General features: G+C 42.8%; 1 protein-coding gene across 1 annotated transcript; it reads right to left on the bottom strand.

Moving 5' to 3' along the window:
- Positions 1–999: 999 nt before the first annotated feature.
- LOC131969906 (vomeronasal type-2 receptor 1-like) lies at positions 1,000–17,217 on the bottom strand. The gene is made up of 15 exons (XM_059331135.1): positions 17,189–17,217; positions 16,686–16,980; positions 16,301–16,590; positions 15,733–16,028; positions 14,873–15,078; positions 14,523–14,744; positions 12,998–13,121; positions 12,010–12,904; positions 10,448–10,727; positions 10,073–10,362; positions 9,505–9,800; positions 8,760–8,969; positions 8,403–8,644; positions 1,998–2,121; positions 1,000–1,904 (listed from the first exon to the last, which is right to left on the bottom strand). Exons 1-15 carry the CDS (start codon positions 17,215–17,217, stop codon positions 1,000–1,002), a joined length of 4,704 nt encoding a protein of 1,567 aa, XP_059187118.1.
- Positions 17,218–17,952: the final 735 nt, after the last annotated feature.

The following is a 17,952-nucleotide window of genomic DNA, read 5'->3' on the forward strand; positions in this document are numbered from 1 at the left end:
TATCTCAGGATTGATCTTTGTTCATTAAATGTTTCTTGGTGTTCTTCTCTGGCTTAAACAATATGATGAAACACTTTGGAGCAAATATACACAATATTAGTCCAAAACTGGAGGCCAGAATGGCAAATATCTCCACAGCCACAGTGAATTTCCCAGGAGAGCTGACATATGCAGGGATAAAGGTGATCCACACTGCACAGAATATCAGCATGCTGAAGGTGATCAGCTTGGCTTCATTAAAATTATCAGGTAGTTTCCGAGCCAGGACAGCTAACACAAAGCAAAAGACAGCCAGCAGGCCGATGTACCCGAGCACAGCCCAGAACCCAACAGCTGAGCCTAATGCACACTCCAGGATGATCCTCTCCTTGTATGTTGTGAGGTTTTTCATTTTGCAGTTTAGTCTAAGTCTAACAAATGTACCTTTTATAACTTGTTTGTGTCGTTCAATCCCATTTAGATATTGTGTGAAAAGATATTTTTAATAAGCAATAATTTCATGACAGTGTCAAGACAGAACACATAACCAAGCCTTTTTTTTTTTTTGCATTTTAACCTTATTTATTTACTCATTTAGCTCATCATAAAAGAATATGTTTTAAATAAGTTCATAGCATGGCATTAATATCTTCAAAACATTTGTGAAAATGTTATGTAAAACTGGTTGAATGTGCACATTATAAGCTTCATGCAGTATGCTATGGAAAGGTTTGTGACATTTTATGTTGCTGTCCAATCAGTGTTGATGGTAAATGTAGTTGACTAAAGCAATACAATCCTCAGTGTCCAATGTACTGAGTAAGCTGAGTTTTCCTTCTCACAGGGACAGCAATAATGAGAGCAACACATTCTGCAGCACAGTAACTCAGCTTTTCTGTAAATGTAGCACACACTGAGGAATGTATCACTTCAGTCATCTACATTTACTTTCAAAACTTATGAGAAAACCACCTCAATGCTTGCAAATTTCTATTAACTTTTTTTCAAACCTCATATATCTTAGAATTGATCTTTGTTCATTAAATGTTTCTTGGTGTTCTTCTCTGGCTTAAACAATATGATGAAACACTTTGGAGCAAATATACACAATATCAGTCCAAAACTGGAGGCCAGAATGGCAAATATCTCCACAGCCACAGTGAATTTCCCAGGAGAGCTGACATATGCAGGGATAAAGGTGATCCACACTGCACAGAATATCAGCATGCTGAAGGTGATCAGCTTGGCTTCATTAAAATTATCAGGTAGTTTCCGAGCCAGGACAGCTAACACAAAGCAAAAGACAGCCAGCAGGCCGATGTACCCGAGCACAGCCCAGAACCCAACAGCTGAGCCTAATGCACACTCCAGGATGATTCTCTCCTTGTATGTTGTTAAGTTTTTCATTGGAAATGGAGGATTAAGAACCAACCAAATAGTACATATTATAACTTGAATGAATGTGAAAGACACTACAGTCATTCTTTGCTGTGGAGGACCAAACCATTTCATCACATTGCTTCCTGGGAGTGTAGCTCTGAAGGCCATTAACACCACTATTGTTTTTCCAAGAACACAAGACATACAGAGGACAAAGGTGATCCCAAATGCTGTGTGGCGCAGCATGCAGGACCACTCAGAGGGCGCTCCAATGAAAGTTAACGAACATAAGAAACACAGAGTCAGAGAGAAGAGCAGCAGGAAGCTCAGCTCAGAGTTGTTGGCCCTGACAATTGGGGATGTCCTGTGATGATAGAACACAGCCGCTGTTATAATGGCAAGACAGGCACCACCAACTGAGAATGCAGCCAGGATGATTCCTAGGACCTCGTTGATGGAAAGAAACTCTACAGGCTTGGGGAGACACGTGTCCCTCTCTGCATTAGGCCAGAACTCCTTGAGGCATGGGAAGCAATCAGGGGAATCTGAATAAAAAGCAAAGCGGCCTTTTAGGAGACATTTTGTACACTACTCTATATTTTGTACAGTCAATATGCATTTGGAGAAAATAAAAATACCTGTAGTGTTGCTAATCTCTCCCTCAGGACATGGTAAACAATCATAACAGCAGATGGGTTTTCCTTTCTGCAGCACTTTACGAGTTCCTGGAGGACAGCTGTCAGAGCACACTGACACAGGTACCTGGCACAAAGAAACAAACAAAGTATCACATATTCAGATGTGCTACAAAGATCTGAGGTTAAAAGCTAAAGTTAGTAAAAAATACCAGGACTTGGAGTAGAGTGTTCGTATTGCTAAACCAACCTAGGTTCATACTACCAAGGACGCAGCTACCAAAGGATAACCTAGCAAACAACATAAAATCACTGGTATCCTTTCCCTGCGTGTTGCACTTAACTTGAGAGTGAGACTTAAGCTTGCCTGGGTGAGTGTGACTCTTCTTTACATCTGAGAGGGGTTATGTTGTGTTCAAGTCACAGAGACACTCCTCGTCTGTGCTCCAAAACGGCCTTGAGTCCAGTCAGCTCTGCTTTGTTGTTTTCATTCAGGCAAGGTGGATTCTCACAAATGAAGCTCAGCTTAATCTCTCACCCACTCATCACATTTCTTCAAAATTAGCTGATCTTGGGTATGCAATCGTTAAGTTAAACCAACTCGATTTTTCCAAAATCTACAACAATCAAGTGAAGCGTGAGCAGTGAACTTCCTGGTACATGTAGACACTGCTTCTCTGTAGCGTCAGCAGAAGCGTCAGTCCTCATTGTGTGAAGACCGAATTGGGTAAAGACCTGCGAGTCTTCCTGTGCAAGTCCACCGAGCAAGGACACGGACTGTAAATCACTTTCCGCTCCTTTCCTACTCATTCAGGCAACATGTGCTATGACAGCATCCCCGTCATTCATGGCTACCGGAAACACGGAATCTGTCGCAGACGACGCAACCCTGAGAATCTTTCCACACTCAGGAAAGCCTCACCCACTCTCTCTTCTTTCACCTTCGGCTTATAGAATTGCCAATCAGCTGTAAACAAGACTGAATTAATCCAAGCGCTGGTTAATCATTCGAATTTATAAGTGCTTGCTCTGACTGAAATCTGGATCTGCCCAGAAAACACTGCCTCACCAGCAGCACTCTCTGCCGACTCTGTCTTCTCCCACACACCAAGATCTGTTGGACGTCGAGGCGGTACTGGTGCCCTCATTTGCAAAAGCGGGAAATTCACCAAGCTGTCTCTGCTCAGCAACATATCTTCCTTTGAACACCATGTAATGAGGTTTACATCTCCAGTTAAACTCTTCGTTGTCATCATATACCGACCGCCAGGGTGCCAACTTGAGAACTTCGTCATAGAACTTGGCATGCTACTCTCAGCCCTCCCTGATGAGGAAACACCACTGATTGTCATGGGAGACACTGAGAAAGCCCAAGCTTCTGATTTCATGTCTCTTCTGTCATCCTTTGACCTGAAACAGGTCGCCACCCCTCCGGGCAATACTCTTGACTTGATCTTGACTCGCAAATCACCACTGCAAACTTGATGGTCACACCCCTACATCTTTCCGACCACTTCTTTATTCAGTTCACAGTCTCTCTGCTGGAGGACACTCTAGTTCCTTCAAATTGGTTCTCTTTTCGTCAAAACCTTTGGACCCTTACGTCAACCCATCTCTCAAACGCGGTCTTGACTAACCTGCCTCCTCCTAAGGAATTTTCATAACTTGGTGTTAACGAGGCCACAGACACTCTTTGTTCCTGTCTTGCCTCACCTCTTAACAACCTCTGTCCTCTAACATTCAAACCCGCTCGTGTCTCCCCCACCAGTCCTTGGCTCACTGAAGTCATCAGAGAACAAAGGCCAAGGCTCAGAGCAGCAGAGAGAAAATGGAGCAAATCCAGGAACACCCCTGACCTCAGCAACTACCATCATCTCCTAACTTCTTTCACCTCTTGCATCAAATCAGCTAAAAACCACATACTATCAGGACAAGATCTGCAAAGCCACTGATGCTCGGAAAATTTTCTCGGCTTTCAACTCGCTCGTCTATCCACCACCCCCGCCTCCCTCCACTCTGCTAACTCCTGACATGTTTGCCTCCTTTTTCACTGAAAAAGTTGCTGCCATCAGTAACCACTTCTCTAAGCCTGACCAGCGACAGCTGCTGCTACCACCCAACCAGGCTTCTCTCACCTCTCTACACCCTCTGACCGAGGAGGAGGTCTTGAAACTTCTGCTGGATTCTTGACCAACTACCTGTACACTGGATCCGATACCATCCAATCTCCTTCAAACCATTTCCTCAGTAAATACCTCAATCACACACATCATCAACTCCTCACTTACAGCTGGCATGTTTCCCATGGGCCCAGGTGACTCCACTGCTCAAAAAACCATCACTGGACCCGATACAAGTGAGCAACTACAGACCTGTCTCACTCCTACCATTCCTTTAAAAAATGCTGGAGCGTACAGTCTTGAACCAAGTCTCCAGGTTCCTTTCCGAGAACAACCTTTACGATCCAAATCAGTCTGGCTTCAAACACGGTCACTCTACTGAGACTGCACTCCTGTCTGTAACAGAATCACTACGTCTGGCTCGAGCAGCTCGTCACTCATCAGCTCTTTTGTTGCTGCTTGACCCTCCGCCTCCTCCTACCTGCCTCACCGCGGACACATTTGCATCCTTCTTTACAAGCAAAGTTGCAGCAATTAGCAGCCAATTCTCTGACCCCCACCCGACTCCTAATACTGTGACATGTAGAAGTCCTACTACATGTCTTTCTGTATCTCAGCTAGGCGGCAGTGAATCAGTTGCTAGCACCTCATTGTCTGGCTTTACACCCCTCTCTAAGAGTGAGGTATCCAAACTGTTGACATGTAGCCATCCTACTACATGCTCGTTGGACCCTATACCAACAAACCTTCTTCAGTCCATTAGCCCAACCATCACGCCAGCTGTCACACATGTGATTAACGCCTCACTGTCCTCTGGCACTTTTCCCACTGCATTCAAAGCAGCTCGGGTAACACCTCTTCTCAAGAAACCCTCTCTCAACCCTGCTGCAGTTGAGAACTATCGTCCTGTCTCACTTCTTCCATTCTTATCCAAAACTATTGAACGGGCGATCGCTTAGCAACTTTCAGAATTCCTCGTACAGAACAATCTTCTTGATCAGAATCAATCTGGTTTCAAAAGCGGTCACTCAACTGAAACTGTTTTGTTGTCTGTGACAGAAGCCTTAAAAGAAGCAAGAACAGCAGCAAAGTCCTCAGTTCTCATTCTGCTTGACTTGTCAGCTGCGTTTGACACAGTTAACCATCGCATCCTCCTCTCTACTCTCTCTAAAATGGACATCTCTGGCTTGGCTCTGTCCTGGTTTGATTCCTACCTCAAAGGACGCTCATTCAGTGTATCCTGGCATGGACAGTTGTCTACTTTGTCTTACCTCACCACAGGGGTTCCCCAGGGCTCAGTGCTGGGACCCCTGCTATTCGCTATCTACACCACCTCTCTGGGTGAGGTTATCCGCTCACATTGCTTTTCCTATCACTTCTATGCAGTTGACACTCAGCTCTATCTGTCATTTCCTCCTGATGACCCATCGGTCTCTGCACGGGTCTCTGACTGCCTATCTGACATAGCCACTTGGATGAAGGCACATCACCTCCAGCTGAACCTTTCAAAAACTGAACTGCTGGTCCTCCCTGCTAAACCTACAATACACCACAACATCAACATCAAAATTGACTCCCTGTGTCTTGCCCCCACCAAGGTGGTGCGAAACTTAGGGGTGATTATTGATGACCAACTCACCTTTTCCAGTCATGTCGCCTCAGTTACCCGGTCATGCCGCTTTTCACTTTACAACATCAGAAAAATCAGACCTTACCTAACTAAACATGCCACTCAACTCTTGACACAAGCTGTTGTCATCTCAAAACTTGACTACTGTAATGCCCTCCTGACAGGCCTGCCAGCCTGCACAATAAAACTGCTTCAGATGATCCAGAACGCGGCGGCGCGCCTGGTCTACAACCAGCCAAAAAGGTCACATGTCACACCACTGCTCATTGAGCTCGACTGGCTACCTGTTGCAGCCCGCATCAAATTCAAATCTCTAATGCTGGCCTACAAAGTTGTCTCCGGTACTGCTCCTACCTACCTGAATGCCCTGATTCAGACATATGCTACCTCACGACAGTTGCGCTCTTCCAATGAATGGCGCCTGGCTCTACCCCCCGTTGGTCCAAGGCAATCCAGACTCTTTGCATTTCTTGTTCCCCGCTGGTGGAACATACTACCAGTTCCAACCAGAGCAGGGGCGTCCCTCTCTACCTTTAAAAAACTCCTGAAGACCCAGCTCTTCAGAGAGCATCTTCTCTCCTAGCACCACACAATAATTCTACTAACACCCCTCCTCCGCTCCCTCCACTGGCTACACGGATACGTTTCAAGATTCTAGCTCTGGCATACTCTGCTGCTAACGGTTCAGGTCCTACTTACATCCAGGACCTTGTCAAACTCTACACACCTGCCCGTCCTCTACGCTCTGCATCAACCAAACAGCTGGCGACTCCCACCCTGCGTGGGTCAACTCGCCTCAAAACCACTTCCAGACTTTTCTCTGTCTTGGCTCCCAAATGGTGGAACGAGCTCCCCACCGACATCAGGACCTCAGACAGCCTGTACATCTTCCGCCGCAGGCTGAAGACCTATCTCATCCAACAATACCTCGGTTAAGTCATGGTCACCTCACATATATATTAAAAAAAAAAAAAAAAACAAAACAAAACAAAAAAAACCTCTTATTCTTTTCTCTTCTTTTCTTCTTTAACATATAGCACTCCTTTAGCAATGACAGGTAGCTCTTGAAGTTATGTACTTACTTGATTCCTGTGGTCTATGTCTAGTACCATCAGGTTGAATGCACTTATTGTAAGTCGCTTTGGACAAAAGCGTCTGCTAAATGACATGTAATGTAATGTACCCCTCAAAGAATTGTCACTAGCACGTATTGATGCACTAATAGCTCTTATTGCACGATACCTTGATTGTTTGCTTTTACTCTTCCTGTAAGTTGCTTTGGATAAAAGCGTCTGCTAAATATAAATGTAAATGTAAATCTCAGGTTCTGCCCTCCGATGGTTCGAGTCCTACCTATCAGGGAGATCTTTGAGAGTATCTTGGAAGGGAGAAGTGTCCAAACTACAAGACCTATCCACTGGGGTGCCTCAAGGATCAGTGCTAGGCCCCTTTCTCAATTTACACCACCTCACTTGGCACAATCATCCGCAATCATAGCTTCTCATACCATTGTTGCCGATGATACACAGCTGTTCTTTTCCTTCCCACCAAATGACCCCACAGTCTCGGCCCACATCTCCGCTTGTCTTGTGGACATCTCCACATGGATGACAGAACACCACCTTTAGCTTAACCTCTCAAAGACGGAGCTCCTTGTCATCCCACCCCGCCCCACCTTATATTAGCCTATCAATCTTCAGCTTGGATCCATGCAACTTGTACCCACAAGCTCTGCACGAAACTTGGGTGTCATAATTGATGACCAACTGACCTTCAAGGTTCATGTATCCTCAATTGCCCGATCTTGTCGATTTGCCCTGTACAACATCAGGAAAATCAGACCCTATTTGACCGAGCAATCGACACAACTCATGGTTCAGGCCCTTGTGTTATCCCGTTTAGACTACTGCAACTCTCTACTGGCGGGTCTTCCTGCATGCACCACCAAGCCTCTGCAGATGATCCAGAACGCGGATGCACGCCTGGTCTTCAACCAGCCCAGGAGAGCACATGTCACTCTGCTACTCCTCTCTTTGCACTGGCTCCAGGTCACAGCCCGCATCAAATTCAAAGCCTCCGCCGCTGAAGGCCTCTGCGTCTCAAACCAGACTCTTCTCCTCTGTAGTGCCCCGATGGTGGAGCAAACCTCCAAACTCCATCCGTTCTGCTGAGTCCTTCTCAATCTTTAAGAAGAGACTGAAGACCCTACTCTTTACTGAACACCTTCACTCTTGATCTACACTGACGACTACGACAAGTATTGCACTGACCGATCTTGCGACCTATAAAACACTTGTGTCCTAATGGACTCGAACTTAACCCACGGCACTTACTCTTGCTATGTTTCTTGACTTCATCCTTGATTGTGTTGTATTACTCTATTTTGTACGTCGCTTTGGATAAAAGCGTCTGCTAAATGACATTGTAGAATTGTAGAAAAAAGTATTTGTTACCTCTTTAAATTAAATTATTGTGAGGATGTGACTTTTAATTTATAGATAAAGTGTATATCTTCTCAAAACATTATTAATTAATCAATTCCAAACATATCACAATGAAAATGAAATCACAATAACTAATGAATTGTGTCTGAAGACAAAATTATTCCAACTTTATGGGCAACTGTATATTTTAAACTAGAGCTTTTAGGCTCCTTACTTGTGTGCTGCCCTCCACCCAGGTGAGGTTCCTGTTGATTTGTAACTCCCGGCCCACCGGCAGTGATGCATCGTAATGTCCCACTGTCACCAACTCCATGTTGCCACTCTCAGTTTTTTGCCAGTTCACCAGCTCATATGTGGCCACAGGATCCCCGTTGGCATCAAATGACACATCATAACCATTTTGAGAAAAATTTACATTCTTTAACTGCATGAGAACCTGTGAGGATGAAGTAAATACTTGATATATTCAAATAAATACAATTTAAAAAGTTAACCATTTAATTCCATAAAAATGTACATTATAGCTGTAAAAAGGACATTGATGTGTTCACCAAGTGGTAGTGGTTTCAACTGACCTCTTCAGACTCTATCCTGCTGAATTTGTCACACTGAGTTGTAGAGTTTCTTTCCTGACACACTGCATTATGAATGGCATGTGCTATTGCATAAACAGCCTTGTATATCATGTTAGTGATCCGGAGCTGAGATGTGTCAGTGTACAGAGTCTGGAGCGTCTTTATGTCTTCACTTCCATCACACACACTCTCGTTTGTGGCTGCACCTAAAACCACAGAGAGACAGAGGAAAGGGATATTTTTTCAACCCTAAAGATGACAAGTGATTGCAGTAACTCATATCTATCTTGTACTAACTGTAAAACATGCATTTTTAAGTTAAAGCATTCTCGCAACAAAAAACACTACTGTAAAAACGTCTTTATTTATTTTTTCTATAGTTGCTGTTTCCGTTCCCATCAGCCCTATTTTTAACCATCATTCACTGATTGAAAGGCCGTTAGTTAGAGCCCTGACACTGGCAGTGTAGATGCTAAAATTCTTAAGCAAGATACTGCAGCCTGAAATGATTTGGTAGCACCTTGCATGATAGCCTCGGGAACCAATGTATGAATGTGTATGTGAATGGGGGAAAAAATCAAAGAGATGCGCCTTATTGCCTCCTCATGACTCAGTTCAATAACAACAGATTTCATGCTAAATCCGTGATTTGGTCTTAAGGCTGCTGCACCACTCAGATAGACAGAGAAAAACAACAAAACTGAAACACAAGGACCCAAAAATAAGATTCAACTCTCTCACTTTTTCTCAGCCTGCAGTTGAATGCATCCTCCCAGAACTCAGTGAGCAGTGGAGAGGCAGCCACTTTAGAGGGAGAGAGGTCCAGCAGGAAGTCTCTCAGACCTGGGATGACTGATTGCTCAATGCCAAATCCAATAGCTCCAGCACAGAAGCTGAACCTCAGCATGTCTGGGTCTGTTACCCACGACTCACTGCCTATCCACTGGCGAGGTGGAGAAGGCTCAAGAGAAAGCTCCTCTAGCAAAATCCTCAGATCTATAGTTGATGTAAATGCCACAACAACCATAGCTGTCGACCTGGAGATATTGTGCATTATATATTATACCATAACATAAAAAGTATGTTTTTAAACGTGTATCAAGACATTTCACACAAACAGCATTCGGTCTCATTGCCTCACAATGTCTGTGATAAACATGAGAGAAATAGCCTACAGATTAAAGATATATATTTTCTGTGTTAATGGGGCTGACAAAAATTATTATATTTTACAACATTTGTTGTGGTTTTGTATTAAAAAGGTCAGTGTCAGCACAGGGAGCAAAAGTACAATCAGTGATGTATAAACCTGCGGATAACGTCAGCTACTCTCTGGATCCTGCTACGTGGGTTGGTCCGATAGAAAGCTTCAGAGTATTCCACACAGATCCCCTCTCTGCGTGCTGCGGCCAGGAAAGACGCCATGCCATTATTGCCATAATCTGAATCCGACCTGACAGCACCTATCCAAGTCCAGCCAAAGTGTTTGACCAGCTTGGCCAGCGCGTCAGCCTGGAACTGGTCACTTGGGATTGTTCTGAAGAAACTCGGGTACTGCTGCTTATCAGACAGGCATGCACAAGTGGCAAAGTGGCTCACCTAAAGATAAACAACAGTGCAATTACAAAACGACCAGCACAACTTTATTTTAAACACACAGTTTGCCATGAATTCAAACATTTACCTGAGGGATGTTAAAAGGCCCGAGGACGCGCGACATGCTGATGGAATGCGTGGACCCACACTCACCAACAACTGCCATCACTTTACCAGACTGTGAGCAGTTGTCGCCAGTGTAAAACACCGGGTCCAGGCCGCTGGAAAGCTGTAATGCCACATGCACCGCCACGGGCACCGAGGCACACGAGTCGTAGATCTGATAACCGAGTCTGATGCCCGGCAGCAGCTCCGTGCTGTTGTTAATCTCCTCAATGGCGAAGATCATTGCACGTGAGAAGCGCACTCTACGGGGGATAATGCTGCACACAAAAACTCATGTCAACTCCATAACCACAAGCAACAATTTTCAGATATATATAGTAGAGCTGCAATTGATATCCACTGTAAATAAGTTATAAATAAACTACATCTGTGAACCAAATTGTCAGGAAATTTATACAATTAAGAACATTTCCATCCTCACACAGTCTAAAAGCCTCTTATCCCACATTTCTCCCTCTTACTAACCTCCCTTTGCACCTTAGTGGCTCAGGCATGTAGGTGTAGTTATTCTTCACTGTTTGCATCTTGTAATGTATAGAGAAAGCACCACCAATAACAAAGTCACCATCCACTGATAATGCAGGAAGACGAGTGGTACCCTGGAGCTTACATTTCTCATATGCAGCCTCAGAGCTGACCCCAGCACCAGAAACATTCAAAGCAAGAGCTGAGTTCAGCTCACACAGACCCAGAGACAGGATCAGGCTAATAGAGAGAGCAGTGATCTCCATCCCTCAAGTGTCTGTGTGGGAATACTGCATGTGTGTTATCACTGGTTTATATAGACTTTTAGGTCAAACCATCCCTCCTTCTACTGTACGTCAGCTTACTGTACACCAAAGAGAATTCTTTCTTTGGGCTATACAATATTATCCGCATACAGTTCCCATGTGTGTTTTCCTTTTTGGCTCATATTGCAGTTTAGTCTAACAAATGTACCTTTGATATCTTGTTTATGTGGTTCAATCCCATTTTACATAATGTGTGAAAATATATTTTTTTAATGAGCAATAATTTCATGACAGTGTGAAGACAGAACACATAACCAAGCCTTTTCTGCATTTTAACCTTATTTATTTACTCATTTAGCTCATCATAAAAGAATATTTTTTAAATAAGTTCATAGCATGGCATTAATATCTTCAAAACATTTGTGAAATTTTGTGATGTAAAACTGGTTGAATGTGCACATTATAAGCTCCATATGGTATGCTATGAAAAAGTTTCTCACATTTTATGTTGCTGTCCAATCAGTGTTGATGGTAAATGTAGTTCAATAAAGCAATACAATCCTCAGTGTTCAATTTACTGAGAAATCTGAGTTCTCCTACTCACAGAGACAGCAATAATGAGAGCAACACATTCTGCAGCACAGTAACTCAGCTTTTCTGTAAATGTAACACACGCTGAGGAATGTATCACTTCAGTCATCTAAATTTACTTTTGAAAGTTCTGAGAAAACCAACTCAATGCTTGCAATTTTCTCTTAACTTTTTTTCCTAACCTCATATTTCTCAGGATGGATTTTTGTTCATTAAATGTTTCTTGGTGTTCTTCTCTGGTTTAAACAATATGATGAAACACTTTGGAGCAAATATACACAATATTAGTCCAAAACTGGAGGCCAGAATGGCAAATATCTCCACAGCCACAGTGAATTTCCCAGGAGAGCTGACATATGCAGGGATAAAGGTGATCCACACTGCACAGAATATCAGCATGCTGAAGGTGATCAGCTTGGCTTCATTAAAATTATCAGGTAGTTTCCGAGCCAGGACAGCTAACACAAAGCAAAAGACAGCCAGCAGGCCGATGTACCCGAGCACAGCCCAGAACCCAACAGCTGAGCCTAATGCACACTCCAGGATGATTCTCTCCTTGTATGTTGTGAGGTTTTTCACTGGAAACGGAGGATTAAGAACCAACCAAATAGTACATATTATAACTTGAATGAACGTGAAAGACACTACAGTCATTCTTTGCTGTGGAGGACCGAACCATTTCATCACATTGCTTCCTGGGAGTGTAGCTCTGAAGGCCATTAACACCACTATTGTTTTTCCAAGAACACAAGACATACAGAGGACAAAGGTGATCCCAAATGCTGTGTGGCGCAGCATGCAGGACCACTCAGAGGGCGCTCCAATGAAAGTTAATGAACATAAGAAACAAAGAGTCAGAGAGAAGAGCAGCAGGAAGCTCAGCTCAGAGTTGTTGGCCCTGACAATCGGGGATGTCCTGTGACGATAGAACACAGCCGCTGTTATAATGGCAAGACAGGCACCACCAACTGAGAATGCAGCCAGGATGATTCCTAGGACCTCGTTGAAGGAAAGAAACTCTACAGGCTTGGGGAGACACGTGTCCCTCTCTGCATTAGGCCAGAACTCTTTGGGGCATGGGAGACAATCAGGGGAATCTGAATAAAAAGCAAAGTGTCCTTTTAGTAGACATACTGTACACTACTCTATATTTGGTACAGTCAATATGCATTTGGAGAAAATAAAAATACCTGTAGCATTGCTTATCTCTCCCTCAGGGCATGGTAAACAATCATAACAGCAGATGGGTTTTCCTTTCTGCAGCACTTTACGAGTTCCTGGAGGACAGCTGTCAGAGCACACTGACACAGGTACCTGACACAAAGAAACAAACAAAATATCACATATTCAGATGTGCTACAAAGATCTGAGGTTAAAAGCTAAAGTTGGTAAAAAATACCAGGACTTGGAGTAGAGTGTTAGTGTTGCTAAACCAATCTAGGTTCATACTACCAAGGATGCAGCTACCAAAGGATAACCTAGCAAATTACATAAAATCACTGGTATCCTTTCCCTGCATGTTGCACTTAACTTGAGAGTGAGACTGAAGCTTGCCTGTGTGAGTGTGACTCTTCCTACATCTGAGAGGGGTTATGTTGTGTTCAAGTCACCGAGACACTCCTCGTCTGTGCTCCAAAATGGCCATGAGTCTACTCAGCTCTGTTTGGTTGTTTTCATTCAGGCAAGGTGGATTCTCACAAATGAAACTCAGTGTAATCTCTCACCCACTCATCACATTTCTTCAAAATTAGCTGATCATGGGCATGCAATCGTTAAGTTAAACCAACTCGATTTTTCCAAAATCTACAACAATCAAGTCAAAAATTATTTTTTCCTATGACTATACATGTACTACAATTCATGTCACTTGAGAAGACATTTTGATAGTATATTTAAAATGTTAGTTTGTTTTTGGCTGTTCAGCTTTATTTGTTTATCTCTGTAACCATAGCAACCTAGAGCTAGTGCATTCTGGGAATCAGGAAGTAGAGGCTGCCATATGCATAGATCAGCTACAGATGTGTCACCTCTCAGTTGTCAGCTTCGCCTTCTTCGCCTTTCTTTCGCTCCTTTCTTGGCTAAAGCAAAGTTTGTAAGTATCCTTCAGCATGTAACACTGAGTCGTTACTCATTTTGGTTGTTGATTGAGACAGCTAAGATGGTGATTAGCGTGTGCAAGGCCCAGTTAGCTTTGTTAGCTCTATTGTGTATACATATGCTATGCTATTATATTAGTCAAGTGTGCTATCTACACTGATATTGTGTATGAGGTTTGTTTAATAATACAAGCATTTTACTGTATTGTGTTGCAGTTCCACAAGTTCTCAAGTAAACTTCATGGAGATAACAAAGCTGTGTCCTGGAGTTTCTTGGGAGTGTTGAGCTGTCTGTCCATGACAGGAAGATACAGGTAAGAGGAACAGGGACCTAAAACCACTCATATCATGTAAGACTGTAACATTTTAAATTTGAATACACTGTTGCGGATGAAGTTGAAAAAAGTATTTGTTACCTATTTCCATTAAATGATTGTGAGGAGGTGACTCATAATTTACAGATAAAGTGTATATCTTCTCAAAACATTATTAATTAATCAATTCCAAACACATCACGGTGAAAATGAAACCACAATAACTAGTGAATTGTGTGAAAACAAAATTATTCCAACTTTATGGGCAACCGTATATTTTAAACTAGAGCTTTTAGGCTCCTTACTTGTGTGCTGCCCTCCACCCAGGTGAGGTTCCTGTTAATATGTAACTCCCGGCCCACCGGCAGTGATGCATCGTAGTGTCCCACTGTCACCAACTCGATGTTGCCACTCTCAGTTTTTTGCCAGTTCACCAGCTCATACGTGGCCACAGGATCCCCGTTGGCATCAAATGACACATCATAACCATTTTGAGAAAAATGTACTTTCTTCAACTGCATGAGAACCTGTGAGGATTAAGTATATACTTCAAATATTCAAATAAATAACATTTAAAAAGTTAACCATTTAATTCCATAAAAATGTACATTATAGCTATAAAAAAGAACATGTTCACCTAGTGGTTTCAACTGACCTCTTCAGACTCTATCCTGCTGAATTTGTCACACTGAGTTGTAGAGTTTCTTTTCTGACACACTGCATTATGAATGGCATGTGCTATTGCATAAACAGCCTTGTATACCATGTTAGTGATCCGGAGCTGAGATGTGTCAGTATACGGAGTCTGGAGCGTCTTTATGTCTTCATTTCCATCACACACACTCTCGTTTGTGGCTGCCCCTAAAACCACAGAGAGACAGAGGAAAGGGATGTTTTTTCAAACATAAAAATGACAAGTGATTGCAGTAACTCATATCTATATTGTACTAACTGTAAAACATGCATTTTTAGGTTAAAGCATTTTCGCAACAAAAAACACTACTTTGCAGACGTCTTTATTTATTTTTTGTATAGTTGCTGTTTCCGTATCCATCAGTCCTATTTTCAACCATCATTCACTGATTGAAAGGCCGTTAGTTAGATCCCTGACACTGACAGTGTAGATGCTAAAATTCTTAAGCAAGATACTGCAGCCTAAAATGATTTGGTAGCACCTTACATGATAGACTCAGCCACCAATGTATGAATGTATGTGAATGGGTGAGTGCTGACTTGTAATGTTGCAAAGACTAGAAAAGTGCTTTTTAAAATCAATCCATTTTTCTATTTTAATTCAGTCTATTTAATTGGTCAAGTATCTGTGCACATACAAGGAATTAAAAAAAAAAAATGAAAGAGATGCACCTTATTGCCTCCTCATGACTCAGTTCAATAACAACATATTTCATGCTAAATCCGTGATTTGGTCTAAAGGCTGCTGCTCCACTCAGATAGTTAGAGAAAAACAACAAAACTGAAACACAAGGACCCAAAAATAAGATTCAACTCTCTTACTTTTTTTCAGCCTGCAGTTGAATGCATCCTCCCAGAACTCAGTGAGCAGTGGAGAGGCAGTCACTTTAGAGGGAGAGAGGTCCAGCAGGAAGTCTCTCAGACCTGGGATGACTGATTGCTCAATGCCAAATCCAATAGCTCCAGCACAGAAGCTGAACCTCAGCAGGTCTTGGTCTGTTACCCAAGACTCACTGCCTATCCACTGGCGAGGTGGAAAAGGCTCAAGAGAAAGCTCCTCTAGCAAAATCCTCAGATCTATAGTTGATGTAAATGCCACAACAACCATAGCTGTCGACCTGGAGATATTGTGCATTGTATATTATACCATAACATAAAAAGTATGTTTTTAAACGTGTATCAAGACATCTTACACAATCATCATTCGGTCTCATTGGCTCACAATGTCTGTGATAAATATGAGAGAAATATCCTAAAGATTAAAGACATATATTTCCTGTGTTAATGGGGCTGACAAAAATTATTATATTTTATAACATTTGTTGTGGTTTTGTATTTAAAAGGTCAGTGCCAGCACAAGGAGAAAAAGTACAATCAGTGATGTATAAACCTGCGGATAACGTCAGCTACTCTCTGGATCCTGCTACGTGGGTTGGTCCGATAGAAAGCTTCAGAGTATTCCACACAGATCCCCTCTCTGCGCGCTGCGGCCAGGAAAGACGCCATGCCATTATTGCCATAATCTGAATCCGACCTGACAGCACCTATCCAAGTCCAGCCAAAGTGTTTGACCAGCTTGGCCAGCGCGTCAGCCTGGAACTGGTCACTTGGGATTGTTCTGAAGAAACTCGGGTGCTGCTGCTTATCAGACAGGCATGCACAAGTGGCAAAGTGACTCACCTAACGAAAAACAATGGTGCAATTACTGAACGGGACAAAACAATCAGCTCAAGTTTATATTAAACACACAGTTTGCCATGAATTCAAACACTTACTTGAGGGATGTTAAAAGGCCCGAGGACGCGCGACATGCTGATAGAATGCGTGGACCCAGACTCACCAACAACTGCCATCACCATACCAGACTGTGAGCAGTTGTCGCCTGTGTAAAACTCCGGGTCGAGGCTGCTTAAAAGCTGTAATGCCACATGCACCGCCACGGGCACCGAGGCACACGAGTCGTAGATCTGATAACCGAGTCTGATGCCCGGCAGCAGCTCCGTGCTGTTGTTAATCTCCTCGATGGCGAAGATCATTGCACGTGAGAAGCGCACTCTACGGGGGATAATGCTGCACACAAAAACTCATGTCAACTCCATAAGCACATGTAACAATTTTCATATATATATAGTAGAACTGCAATTCATATCCACAGTAAATAAGTTATAATTAAACTACATCTGTCAACCAAATTGTCAGGAAATCAATAAAATTAAGAACATTTCCATCCTCACACAGTCTAAAATCCTCTTATCCCACATTTCTCCCTCTTACTAACCTCCCTTTGCACTTTAGTGGCTCAGGCATGTAGGTGTAGTTATGCTTCACTGTGTGCATGTTGTAATGTATAGAGAAAGCAGCACCAATAATGTAGTCACCATCCACTGAGAATGCAGGTAGACGAGTGGTACCCTGGAGCTTACATTTTAGAGATGCAGCCTCAGAGCTGACCCCAGCACCAGAAACATTCAAGACAAGAGCTGAGTTCAGCTCACACAGACCCAGAGACAGGATCAGACTAATAGAGAGAGCAGTGATCTCCATCCCTCAACCACCTGTGTGGGAATACTGCATGTGTGTTATCACTGGTTTATATAGATTTTTCAGACAAACCGCCCCTCCTTCTACTGTACGTCAGCTTACTGTACACCAAATAGCATTCTTTCTATAGGCCAGGCAATATTATCTGCATACAGTGCCCATGTGTCTTTTCTCAAAGTTATCATTGTAAACACAAAATGTTTTTCTAATTGTATCCAACGGTTATAGCCTTTTTGTTTCTTTTTTAGTTCATATAACAGTTAAGTCTAAAGAATGCACCTTTAATACCTTGTTCGTCAGGTTCAGTCCCATCCTACATAATGTGAATATGGAAATATTTTTCAAAAATCAAAGATGTTATGAATGTGTCAAGACAGAACACAGAACCAAGCCTTTTTTGGTACTTCGACTTTGTTTATTTTCTTATTTAGCTCATCAAAAAAATTGTGAAATAAGTTTATAACATATTAAGAAACATTCACAAAATGGCATTAAAATTCA

This window comes from Centropristis striata, chromosome 4, assembly GCF_030273125.1.
Source record: "Centropristis striata isolate RG_2023a ecotype Rhode Island chromosome 4, C.striata_1.0, whole genome shotgun sequence".
Taxonomy (NCBI): Eukaryota; Metazoa; Chordata; class Actinopteri; order Perciformes; family Serranidae; genus Centropristis; species Centropristis striata.

Excerpts from the sequence above, each read along its gene's own strand:
- LOC131969906 (XM_059331135.1), bottom strand. The coding sequence starts at position 17,217 with ATGCCTGAGCCACTAAAGTGCAAAGGGAG. Across the intron at positions 15,079-15,732 it reads CAACTGCAGGCTGAAAAAAA|GGGCAGCCACAAACGAGAGT; the intron begins GTAAGAGAGTTG and ends CTGTGGTTTTAG. Across the intron at positions 2,122-8,402 it reads GGGTGGAGGGCAGCACACAA|GTACCTGTGTCAGTGTGCTC; the intron begins GTAAGGAGCCTA and ends TCTTTGTGCCAG.